At 54.0% G+C, this 13357-nt stretch overlaps 1 protein-coding gene across 8 annotated transcripts in view; it reads right to left on the reverse strand.

The window, feature by feature from the left end:
- Positions 1–13357, reverse strand: part of TSPAN18 (tetraspanin 18) — a 203970-nt gene that overhangs the window by 6842 nt on the left and 183771 nt on the right. For all 8 annotated transcript variants that reach the window (XM_054524452.2, XM_009246429.4, XM_009246425.4 and 5 more), the window contains 3 exons: positions 7542–7616; positions 6275–6373; positions 5588–5770 (listed from right to left, as the gene is read on the reverse strand). In XM_054524452.2, coding sequence (XP_054380427.1) covers positions 5588–5770; positions 6275–6373; positions 7542–7616 — 357 coding nt within the window. The remainder of the gene's footprint in view (positions 1–5587; positions 5771–6274; positions 6374–7541; positions 7617–13357) is intronic.

Genomic DNA, 13357 nt, shown 5'->3' on the forward strand with positions numbered 1-13357 from the left:
GTGCTGACATGCTCACTTCTCTTGTCCATCGTGCAGAAACCCAGCCCCTTTGGCCAAAAGTAGGACTGAGGCTGCACCCAGGCAGGTGGACAGCAGGGCCTGATCTGGGACTAGTGGCCAAGTGGTGTCCTAGTACCTGCCTGGAGGCTGACCAGGAGCTGGGCAGGGAAGGCCCCCAGAAGCCCTCCCTGGAGCCCCATGGAGCAAACAGGATATACCCAGATAGAAACAGACCCCACTGGCACAACAATCTGGGTCCATGATACTCTTGGGACTGAGTGTGCATGGGAATAATCTGGGAAGTGGTTGGCAATGCAGATGCCAAGGTCTCGCCCCACAACACTGGATCAGTGGGTCTGGCGTGGAGTCCAGGTATCAGCATTATGGGACGATACCCAAGGTAATTTCTAGTGACCAGGCTGTGGCCAGGCTTTGAAAGACCTCAAGCCCAGAGATGAAAAAGAGAAAAGGTCTTAATTGAACCTTCAGGCCTTGTCTCTGCTGTGGCACTGGGAGCCCAGTTAAGGGCTGTATGACTGGGACGGAGCCCTAAGGGCAACCCAGGGGTTCCTACCCCAGGCCAGGTCAGGACATCAGTGTGGCTGGGGGTCCGTTCAGGGCTGGTCCTCCATTCAGTGAGGCCCAGGGTCCATCCTGGATCTGCCAGCAGACCCATGTTGGAGCCCCGAATCCTTTGTTAAGCGATTTTTTAAAAATTATACTTTAAGTTCTAGGGTATACATGTGCACAACATGCAGGTTTGTTACATATGTATACATGTGCCATGTTGGTGTGCTGCACCCATTAACTCGTCATTTACATTCTGTATATCTCCTAATGCTATCCCTCCCCCGTCCCATGTTAAGCGATTTTGAAGCATTAGAACCCTAAAATGCAAAACTATAACAGCAAAAAAACTAACCTACTCTGCAAGCAAGGAAAGAGAGATGAGTTGCATAGTTTTGGGATCAGCCCTGGCAGGGGATGCCTTGGCCCTCCCATCATCCCCTCAGTGTTCCACGTGCCCGCCAGCCACATGTGCATAATCCCACCTCCTGCAGCCCCAACACACACACTGGGTTTGTGAAGCTCTTCGAGGGGTTTCCTGGACAGGGAACAGCAATGGCCCAGGAGACTGGTATCTGGCAATGGTCCCTGGGGCCTGGCTGCCTGGGGTCCCAGCCAGCGCTGCCACTGGCTTGCTGTGCGACCTTGGGCTATTTACTTCCTCTCTCTATGCCTCAGTTGCCCCATCTATACAATGGGGCCATGTAGATTACCTCATGGGATTGCTGTGAGGATAAAATGAGATACTGCAGGTAAGGCACTAGGAAGAGTGTTGGCAAGTAGCAAGCTCTCAATCTCAATGCTTGTTAGGATTACCAAGGATTACCGTCCGTCTCTCTGTGCCGCTCTCTCAGCATATCCTGAGTGGTGGAAAGTGTCTGAGCATGGGTGTCACTGCAATACAATCACACACACACACACACACACACACACACACACAGAAGGGGACAAGAGAAGCAGCACATCTCTTCCAGAGCATGAAATTGACTTTGACATGCCTCACCCAGGGAAACTGGCAAGAAGCCGGGGACCTTGTCCAGCAGAGGGAAGCTGAGCCCTGCTGTGTGGCACCTGGGCCTTGACAGCTCATCTTCCCCTATCGGTCTTTGGCACCAAAGACCCTTCAGGCCCCTGGACTCAACCAAGCAGCCCAGGTTGACCAATGGAAGCTTCCCAGGAACAGAGACACCCTTGGGGAGGTTGGGGCATGGACGGGATGCCACCACCCACGCTGAGTGAGTGTCTGCTCTCTTGGTAACTTTGCTAGGGCCTTGTTGGCTCTTTCTCACTTGATCTCATTACAACCCTCAGGGAGGAGGGGTCTTACCTGCATTTTACCCACAGGAAAAGGGAGGGAGGAGCAGTGGCTAACTTGCTTAAGGTCACACACGAGGAAGGGAAGCCAGGATTTACACTGAGGAGGATTCCAAATTCCCGGTCTTTCCTCCGTTCTTAAGGGAAAGGGGGCTGGCATGAGCGGCTGGATTCTCCCTCCTGTGGGCCAGGCCCTGGCTGTAGTCCAGAGCTTACATCTACACACCTGGAGATTGCTTCACCACCACCCACCATCTCCACCCCGTGACGGTTTCCCCGTCACCACCTGGTGAGACACATGGCGGGGAGCCTCTCCCCAGCCTGCCACCACAGACTATGAGTCCTCTAACCATGTGGGCTGTTGCCAGTGCCATCCTCCCTCTCTGCTGGGTGGGCACATCCCCCGCCCCCTGCTGCCACCCACAGTCACCCCCTACCTAATCTGATGAGGGGCAGCCAGGCCTGGTTGCCACCACAATGGGTCACCCACACGCAATGCTTCCCACACGTACATCTCCAGCACCGACCCCTCCAGCTCCACCCCATACACCCAACAGCCCACCTCTGCTCAGCTGTTCCAAAGGCTTCTTTTTTTCTTTTTTTTGAGATGGAGTCTCACTCTGTTGCCCAGGCTGAAGTGCAGTGGCACGATCTCAGCTCACCGCAACCTCCGCCTCCCGGGTTCAAGTGATTCTCCTGCCTCAGCGTCCCAAGTAGCTGGGATTATAGGCACATGCCACCACGCCAGGCTAATTTTTGTATTTTTAGTAGAGACGGGGTTTCTCCATGTTGGCTGGGCTGGTCTCGAACTCCTGACCTCAGGTGATCCACCTGCCTTGGCCTCCCAAAGTGTTGGGATTACAGGCGTGAGCCACTGCGCCTGGCCTCCAAAGGTTTCTTAGACTCAACATGCCCCAGACTGAATGCAAGATCGTCCCCAAACCAGAAGCCAGTCACTCAGCACCTCCTCCTGCTCCTCCTCCAATGAGGACCCATCACGGAGGCTGGTAGATTTTTGCCTCCTGAACATTTCTCAGATCCACACACCTCTCTGTCTTTACTGCCTTCACCCTGGTCTTACCTGCTGTCCTTTCTCACTGGCACCAGCATAAAAGGCCCCTGTCTACCCAGGTCCACCACCAATGTGGACCAGGGGGCCACAGAGCAACTAGGATGTCCCTGTGGCCACGCCATGCATCCCTGCACACCTCACCCCCACCCCAAGCCCCACAGTGAACTCAACTCTTCCCAGATCCTTGCCATGGGCCTGCCAGCAAAGTCAGAAATGTACCCTGGGGCCGGGCATGGTGGTTCACGCACTTTGGGAGGCCAAGGGGGTGGATCATTTGAGGTCAGGAGTTTGAGACCAGCCTGGACAACATGGTGAAACCGGTCTTACCAAAAAGCACAAAAATTAGCTGGGTATGGTGGCACGTGCCTGTAGTCCCAGCTACTTGAGAGGTTGAGGTGGGAGAAACACTTGAACCCGGGAGGTGGAGGTTGCAGTGAGCCAGGATTGTGCCACTGCACTCCAGCCTGAGCGACAGAGCGAGACTCAGTCTCAAAACAAACAAACAAACAAAAAATGCATCCTGGGCTTTAAGCAAGGGGGCTTTGGAGAAAAAGACAAATAGAGACAGTTCCACAGCAGCAGGTTTTTAACGGGAAGAAATGCCCAGGAGGGACATGAATGTCTCAGCAAAGAAACCCCAGGAGCCAGGCTCAGACCCTCAGGAACAACAGAGTCACTGGAAAGAATGAACGTGGCTGTGCAGGGACCTCTCTGATGAGCTCCAATTTTAAAGACATGCCCAGGAGAGGAAAGAAAGGAGACATCCTGATGGAGGATGAGTCCAGAAATGGGAAGCACATCTGATGCGGGGAATGGGGCCCATGGGAAGCCTCCTGAAAACTTACAAGTAGCATTAAAAGGCTCTAAGTTTGGCTGTTGGTAACGGGCATCTCAAACAGCAGCTCCTTCAACAAGTTAGAAATTCACTGGTCTTTCACGTAAACCCCGCGCTATGGTGGCCGCTGTATGCTGTGGAACTGTCCGTGGCCCAGGCTCCTTCTCTCTGGATGCTCTGCCATCCTAGGGACCACCTCCCTCTGCAAGGTCCCAGCCAGGGAAAAAAGGAAGGGTGGGCACAGCACTTTCTCTTAAGGATGTGACTCAAGTTGCACAAATCACCTCTGCTCACCTCCCGTTAGCCAGAACTCGGTTACATGGTCTAGCTGCAAGGCAGGCTGGGAGGTGCAGCCTCTAGCTGGTGGTCGTGGGGTGTGACAACAATTCTCTTCCCAAGAGAGCAGGGGTAAATGGATCATGGCGGGGCAGCCAGCAGCTGCTGCCAACGTATGGAATCTGAGGTCCAGAGAGGGTGTCTTGGCAAAGGCAATGCAGCAGTTAACAGCCCACCCCTGCCTGCCATGGAAGCCTGAAACTCCCCTCCCCGCCCTGCAGCTGCTCCCCACGGCAGGTCTCTCTGCCCCACGTCCACAGTGGCCTCAACTCAGGGCCCTCATTTCTCTATTGAGTCTCTTTCCCCCCAATGCAGGAAGACAGGGTGATGAGGGACAGAGAGAATGTGGCCCTCAGGGCCTCAGAAATCCTTGGGGAGGTGCCAGGGCCAGAGGGGCTGAGTTCCTGGGGCAGAGCTGAGGCTGGAAAGGGCCCGCCAGAGCCCCAGGACCCAGGACTCTGCTCACTGTCACCTCCTCTGGGACTTTGCAAGTTCTGCCTTGAGCCCTCACCCAAGGCCCATTCTAGCCCCTCATCTGGTTTTATTTCTTCGCAGCAATCATGACCATGTGAAATGATTACTTCTTGTTAGTTTGCTGCTTGTTCATCTTGCGTGTCCTCTAATGAGATCGTGAGCCTCGCAGGAACGGGGCCTTGTCTCCTGTCCCCTGCTGTGTCTCTTGCATGTGGAACTCTCCATGAGACCCTCGTTAAAGTCCTACTCAAGCAAGGGGCCCAGGGCCCAGGCTTAGTTCACCCTCGTCCTCTCCCTCCCTCTCCTCCTGCCTAGCCTGGTCACACACCCACACTGGCAGAGGGGGGGCTGGTCAGTGGGAAGAAGGGGATTAAGAGCAAGGGCATTGTGAACTCATAGCGGGGTGTGGGCAGGAGGCACACAAACCCAGGCCCTTGTCTTCCCTAGAAATGGCACGTGCAGGAAGGGAAAGGGTTTCTTCCAAGGCTGAGAGGAAGTCCTCAGGCTGCAAGAGAACCAGAAAAGTCTAGGAGCTTCTCTGACCTTGGAGAGTCAGGTCAAGGAGACCTTGCTCCCTTAGGGCACCCCACATGGCAAATGAAAGCTTCCTCCAAAATACAGTGCATGGCTAAGAAGGGCCCCCCACTGTGTAATTCTGGTTCTGTCCCCCTCCCTCCTTTTGGACCTGCATTATCAGAAACTCAGGAAACACTGGAAAACTACTTACCCCTTAGCCCCAGCCTAAATGCCCACTCCAGCGGCAGACCATCTGCCACTGTCATCCTTCCCCATTTTGGTTGGATCTCAGGGACTTGGACGGAGCCTCCATCAGCCCCTGCTCAGGTGCAGGCATCCCATATCACGGACAACACTTCCCTGGGATTCCTGGGGTAGCTTCAGATCCTCTGGGGTGATAGCGCCTCCCACCCAGCTCTGGCCACCCAAGTCCCGATAGACCCACTCCCCTGTCTGGAGAGCAGGGCCAGTACCTGCTTGTTTAGGAACAGGCTTCTTCCCAGGAGGCACTCCTCCCGGCTCAGCAGGACCCCATCCCGACTTTGGGGTTCCCTCCGGCAGCAGGCCTCCGGCACCTCTTCACTATCCAGGGTCAGGAGTCGAAACACAGATGCAAACTTAAAGTCTTCAGGCCCGTTGACCCCGCAGCAACCAAACTAGGGGGAGATCCCAGAGAAGGGTCTGGTTGGCAGGAGGAGGGCGCAGGGGCAGGGACAGAGAAGGACATACAGCCTCTGCAAAGGAGTGGCATCAGAAGACTGGGTGTGGGCTGGCTCCACCTGTCACTACTGTGTGACCATGGGAAAGCCACTCCACTTCTCTGGGCCTTCAGTGTCCTCATCTCTGTAACAGAGGTGGCAGTAACAATTCCTACCTCACCAGGCACTTAGCCCTCCATAAACAGTTGCTGTGGTTATTATCATCATCATAATGACCATTGCTTGGGGACCCAAGACAAGGATAGCAAACAGGTTTCACCCCGAGTAGGGACTGTGATCAAATGGCATGGCTGCCTGGAATGCTGCGTGGATGCTGATTCCAAGGCCAGGTCTGTGATCAACGGGAGAGTGCCTGGATTGATTACTGATGCCTGGTGTGGGCATGTGAACACTGGGCATCGTGGCTCTGAATGTTCACAGCATCTCTGGGGCGTCACTCACTGTGATCATGACCGAGTTCCAGGTGGCGGAGAAGACGTCTGTGTCGTTATTGCCCTGGTAGTGCTTGGTGAGCTCCTTGGTAAAGAATTCTCGGGTGAGCTGGGGGCAGAGGGAGAAGATGGGCTTAGGCCTGGCAGTTGGGTGCAGCCCCCACCCTCCATCATCTCTCCATCCACCTGCTTGGGAGTTGGGGGAATGAGAGCTAGGGGCTCTGCATCCTGGTGCCAGGTCCCCTGGGATTCTCCTAAACCACGAACTTGGGGCAATCTCCTTATCCCCAATGTAGAAAGGAAGTCCATACACATGCACATCTCGGTGGAGCCGAGGTCAGGGCACGCTGAGGACCTCGCTCCACCTGCAGCTCTGCCCAGAGGGAGGGCTTATCTGGATGGGGAGTTTGCACCTCACCCCACCCCTTCCACCCTGAGCTATTCCCCAGACAGAGCCAAGCAGACGCCCTGGGTCCCAGGCCCTGAAGAAGCTACAGGACCGGGCAGGAAGTCTTTGTATGTCAGTTTCCAGAGGAGTCCTCCTCAGTTTCTCCTACTCCCAAAATATTCTCCTTCCTTCCTGCTACAGTCGAAGGCTAGGGCCCTGGGTGGTACCCAGCAGAGGAGACCATCTAGGCACCATTGTCTGCTCACAGGCTGTGGTGGCCTCCTCCTCTGCTCCGTGCTGACTACCCTCTCCGCCCGCCTCCTCTACCCCAGGGCCATTTTGTGTGTCCTGCCCCATTGCCCCTCCTCCCCTCCCATCTTTCTCCAACCCCCCGCCCCAGTCTCCCTTTGGCTATGGTGCCTGGCTCTGGTCAACTCAGGGGAGGCAGCTGGCACCCCAGCTGCCTGTAGCCTCTGGAACTTGGTGGCTTGTGGGGCCAAGGTACCCAGGAGGATACCAGCCAGGGCCTCCTCTGAGAGCAGTCTGCCCTGTGCTCCTACATTCCAGCCTCTCTGATTATTCTGACTGTCTTGCTATCACTGGGCCGTTACTAGGCAAGGATTGGAAGGGATGTTTCCAGAATAAGGTATGGGGTTGTACCAGATGCTTTGGGAGCAGAGAAAAGCCCTTGCAGGAACAGGCTTACTGGGGTCTCTCCCTGGTCTGCGGGGCCTTGCCAGGCGGGTGAGGCCATGACTTGGGCTGGAAGTGCCAGATAAGAGGCTGCCCACTCTCTGAGACCCTTCAAGGAGGGGAGGAGCCAGACCTGAATGGCCACCAACCCCTTGCTGATAGCAGAAGGCAGGAAAGCTTGGGGCCTGGTACGTACATTTTCCCTGAAGATGAAGGCCAGGATGGCTGCTGAGAGCTCTGCCAGGAAGATGATCAGGATGAACAGGAAGAACTGCAGGAAGAGGAACAGGCTTGTGAGCCCAGAGGGCAGGCAGGGGATGGGGCGGCCACTGGCCAATGCATCCGTCCATCTGTCACACCAGTGACGCAGTATACTCATTTTGTAAGATTAAGGCTCTCTACTGCTATCAGACATTTTTCATGACAAAAACACCAGTGACTCCTCCTTGGAGTCAACAGGATTGTGATCAAAATATGAAAAGAATAAACAAATATATACCTTCCACGCAAATGGTACCCTTAGAGAGGCCCCTTGTACAGTGTGCAACCTGAACAACCCTACTTAGCCACTCTGGAAGGAGATCGCTGATGAAACCCGTTTGAGCCCACTCTGGGTAAATTTCCTTCTGGGTAGGTTGTACAGGCTGCGAGAATCCTGAGTGCCTTGGGGATCCCCAGCTGGATTTCCCCATCTGCCAGCCCCAGGGCCACCTCTCCCTGCCCCACTGTCTCTGGTTCCCATGGGAAGTGGGGAGGTCACATTGACCTTCAGCCAAAATCCAAGGAATAAGATTGGAGGGAAGGTGGTATGACTACCAAATCTCAAAACCCAGGGGCCAGGAGTTTGGTATCTAACACAGTCTTCTGCTCCACTCACTGAATTTGATGTTCCCTGAATGAGCCACAGTGCCCCTCATTTCAGGGACCTCACAGGCTCTGTTACCTCTGCCAGGAAGGCACTGCCCTCCCTTGCCCACCAGTTCCTCATTTCTCCAGATCAGGTGAAGCCTCAGCCCCTCTCCTTCTGAGAAGCCTTTCCTGACTTCTCCAAGCAGGGAGAACCCTCCCTCTCCTGGGCTCCCCCACACCGCAGTGCCTAACAGAGGTGCCCGCAAGGCCTTAGCACAGGAGCTGTCACTCAGCACGCTGCCTGCTCGGATGCCTGGGTCAGCACAGGTGTTGATACAGGACTCTTAGATGGATGAATGAGCCGGGGTGGAGCACTCGCCATGAAGGCCCTGTGATCTGCCACATCACCGGCCCTGGTCATTGTGTGGTTTCCTTTGGGCCGAGAGCTGTCAACAGAAGAAATTGGCTTTGCCTTCATTACTCAGCATAGCTGGTGCCCTTGACAAAGTCCGTTGTCACCCTACCTGGAAACCACCAGCAGAGGACTTTATCCCTGACACACACAGAGACTGGTTCTTTCATACCCTCCCAGGCACCCAGGCAGCAGCCAGACCTGCTTTCTGGGGTCCCAGTCGTCAGGACTGCCTGCCTGCCTGCCTGCCTGCCCCCGGTGTACCAGGCTGGAAGGAGGCAAGGGTGTTGGGCTTCAAGTTAGGACACCTCAGGGCCCGCCTTGTCTGTCCTCGTGTGTCATGGGACAACCACTCATACAAACCCCTTCCAGCCTCAGTTTTCTTGCCAGAAAAAATGGGGATGTGGAGACCCACTTCCGGGGACTCCCCGTGGGGAATCACGAGGCATGTGAAAGTGTTTCCCCTGTTGGAAATGAGCCAAGCAGAGCTTGACATTGGGCTCTCATGTGCAGAAGGGGAGCGAATGTGGGCCACGAGCAGGTTCCTCTGTGGCCTCCAAGGCCTGGCTCCTGGTGAGGCACTGGCCTCCTTGCAGATGCTCTGTGGGCTGCTGACAATACCTTCAGGCATCTCTCTCCTGGAATGTGCCTCTTGTGGTCAGAGGAAGATTTCTGTCACTTTATCCCCACCCCAGGGAGACCCCAGTCCAATTCCCTCCCTGACTCTTCAGCGCCCACAGCGGCTGCCTTCTAGAGGTCCCGAGGCTTCTCCAAACTGCGTGGGCCGGGGTCCACCTTAGTGAGCACCTCGGGAGGGGTGTAGAATCTGTCCATTCAGCACACGGACATGAAACATCTCTGAGGCCTGGCAAGTGGGTTTTAGTTTTTTAAGTGTCCAAACCTAACGAAAGGCCCTTGCTTCAGCAGAGCAGCCAGCCCGCGGCGGGGATGTGTCATTCGACAATCCTGCGTTTTGCTGGCTGGTGTCTGTCCCCAGCCACCACATCAAGTCTGCTTCAGCCCTCAGATGCACCGTGGGCTCCTGAGCCCCTGAGGTCTCACTGGGCTCCAGCTGCTCCGACACAGGCTTCTGCTCTCACAGGGGACCGCCGGGCACCGGACGCTGTTCTCACGGTCTCTTTTTTGTGTAGTTTCCCCTTTTCGAAGTTGAGGAAGCTGAAGCTGGAGAAGGGAAGTGACTACTCCATGGGTGCAGAGCTCTTTGGAGCTTTGCAGAAAGAACACTCCCATCCTGGCCCAGCTGCCTTTTCAGAGTGCCAGGCTGCGTCTGCTCCCTGAGGCAGGGCGAGGCTCAGGGATTGCGCTGTCATTCTCTTCTGAGCCCAGGAGTCTGTCTCCACAGGTCAGCAGGCTGCCTGGCTGGGGTTTGCTGGGTGGCCTGCTGGCACATCTAGATGAGGGACACCAGGCCAGATGCTCCTGTGCTTCCTGAAGAGGGGGCTGACCTCCAGCTGAGGTCAGGGAGCAGAGTTCCCCAACCAGTGCAGAGTATGATGAGGGTGGGGTGGGGGAAGCCTCCTGTGCCCCAGGTCACAATGCCCACGGTCCATTCTGCCACTCCTACAATTCTCCTTTCCAGGAGGATGGGGGGCTCTGGGCTCAGTGGCTGCTGAGTGATGTGTTTTCTGCCTCTGCAGCCTCACCTCCCCTGTGACAGTGACGGAGGCTGCTGGCAGGGGTCCTGGCATTTCCATTTGGCTGGTGATGGATGGCCATCCACTTCCATTACACGGGGCCTCTATGAGGAGCCCCTCCCTGCCCTCTGCCCTCTCGCTGGAGCCACTGGCAGGTCCCCAGGCTGGCAAGGAGCAGCCTCGGCCTGGACAGTGATAAATAATGGATGAAGCAGATCACAGGCCTCGTGTACTCTGTGTGCCCATCACTCTGGGATGTGTGTGTGCCATCCAGGATGACTGCACATGGCTTCCACGAGGTAATGCAGGTATGGTGCTTTTCGCAAGACCGGCACGACATGAGAGATGCTCAGATGGTTACTTAGAGCCCAGAGGAAGCACATCCTTCCCGAAGACAAGTGCTGGTGTGGGCGGCTCTGGAAAAATAGCAATAGCTACCTGCTGAGTCCTTGCTACCCAGACACTGTGGATCTTACATGGATCATCTCATCAAGCCCTCTCATCTAGCGAGACAGATGCTGTTATCAGCAACACCCCCATTTTACTGACAGGGGATTTGTGGCTGAGAGGAGCAGTACTTGGCCCAAGCTGGCATAACTGGTGGGTAGTACCTCTGGGACTTCACCCCAAGAACTCTGATTGCAGAACACAGCCTCTCATCACCATGTTACCCTGGAAGCCACGGGAGCCCCGAGGTCTTATGGTTTCTACACAGCCTGCAAAGCCTCCTGAGGCTCAGCACCAATTCTTCTAGTTTCCCATTTATAGAGTGCTTAGGCATCCCACAAACAGAGCCAAGCAAAACATGCATTTCCCACTGGATCATGAACGCAACACTATGGCTGGGAAGGAAGTATGATTATCCTCATTTTGTATATGAGGAATCTAAGGTTTAGAGTGGTTAAGTGACCAGCCCCAGGTCATACAGCCAGGAAATGGCAGAGCAGGAGTTAGAGCCCGGGCTTTTCTGACTCCAAAGTCCATGCTCTTAGCCAAACCTCTGCTACCACCTCCTCTCTGTTCCTTGGCTCCGGGGCTGTTTACTGAGAACCTGCTCTGTGCCAGGCACTGTGCTAGGTATTGGCAAATAAATGCATACAAGGCAGACTCAGTCCCCATCTTCATGGAGTTTCCATTGAGCTGAAGCATCAGGAGATGAGATATAAAAATAAACCTGGGAAGCTGTGGACTGGAGGAAGTGGGCCTCCCCAAGCACAAGGCCTGGGCATGACTTGAGTATGTGGGAGTGTGAATCCTGTGAACCAAAGTGCAAGGCTGCGGTGCCCATGGCAGTCACAATGCCACCTCTGCCAACTCACCCTTCTCCAGCATGAAAATGTCCTCCTGCTTAAGACAGTTTACCAGTGTTAAAGTCCTTTGGGGAATTCCCCTGGACCCAGCCATTCCTGGGGCTTCCCCTCATCAAGGCCTTTCCTAAGGTTTGCATCCCATTTGCCTAAGGACACATTTGTCAGCCATTCCTGATCCTCTAATTTGCATCACTTTCCTTAGGATGGAAAAATTAGCAAAGGGGAGGAAACTACTATGTTGCCTAGTTGGGAACATTTCCAGGCTTTTCTAACCCATCTGCTTATAGGCAATGTCTGCTCACAGTTCCCATTTCTAATAAATATTTACCAAATTTACATACCGCATGTACAATTCAGCTCATTTATCTTTTTTGAATATACTCCTCTCTTTTTGCTGTTCTTTTTTCCAGTTGAGCTTGCCTTCATTATAAAATATTTTTAAAATTAGAATTTTTAAATAAGTTGGCTTAAAAAAAATCCTTGAAATACTCAAAGGTAAGCAAATGAGAAAAAGGGATGCCAGAAATTTTCAATAGGAGGCTGAAATTGTCCTATTGCATGTGAGTGCTGTAATACTGATCAACACGAGTATTTGGGAAATGGACCTTTAGATAGATAAATTGATCATTAGGTGGTCTGGTCATTAGACTGATTGTCCCCAGGTCCTGTAGGACTTCAGTCTCAGAGCAGAGGGAAGGGGACAGTCAGCCCCATCTCAAGGCCTCCTTGCTTTGTGAACCTTTGAACCAGGTTTCCTGGGCTGACTAAAGTCACTCTTTTGGCCCCTCTCGAGACAAGCCTTCTCTCCTTTCTGACAGGCTGAGAAAGCAGTGAAAGGCTTCTAGAAGAATCCCAGAAGCTGCCAGGGGTGAGGCTCCATGCTCTCTTCGGTTGGAACCACCACACAGTTAGGTCCAGGTTCAGCCAGGAAGGGAGAAGTGGTTTTTCTTATTTTTTAGGGCATAAACCTTTTTGAAAACCTTCCAGAAACTTTGGTGCCTTTCTCTGGAAACACTCACAGAACCCCTCCAACCCCCATGCACACAACACACATGCACACACAACACACATGTGCACACACAGGCACATGTCCACATGCATACATATGTGCACCCACACACGCACGACACCCATGCATGCGTAACACCCACGCACATGTAACGCCCATGCACGTGTAACACCCATGCATGCGTAACACCCATGCACATACAATACCCATGCACGTGTACACATGCACAAAGCAATGCACACATGTACACACAAGCACACACGATAGAACACAACATACATGCACACACAACACACGTGCACATACACACTGTACCCATACACATGAGTATGCACACAATCCATGTATACACAATACACATACACAGGCCCTGACGTAACATTTTGCACATAATTTCAGGTAAATTTTGGAGTCCATTCCAGGTTAGGAGCCTGTGGACAGCCCTGGTCTGGGAGCCAGAAGACCTTGATCCAAGTGTCCTTTGCCTCTGACCCACACTGTGACCTCAGGCTTGTGTGGGCGGGGCCTTAGAGAGGGGAGGGCAAGCAGGGGAAGTGGAGAGAGAGGGACAGGGAAATGGGGGAGGGAGAGGTCAGGACAGGGACAAGGAAAGGGCGTAGGAATAAAAACAGGGATCAAGAGAAAGACAAGGCCAAGTTGTGTTGGTGCCCGCCTGGAATCCCAACACTTTGAGAGGCCGAGGCGGTGGATCACTTGAGCCCAGGAGTTCAAGACCAGACTGAGCAACATGGCAAAACCCTGTTTCTACAAAAAATA

This window comes from Pongo abelii, chromosome 9 (assembly GCF_028885655.2).
Source record: "Pongo abelii isolate AG06213 chromosome 9, NHGRI_mPonAbe1-v2.0_pri, whole genome shotgun sequence".
In the NCBI taxonomy this organism is placed as follows: Eukaryota; Metazoa; Chordata; class Mammalia; order Primates; family Hominidae; genus Pongo; species Pongo abelii.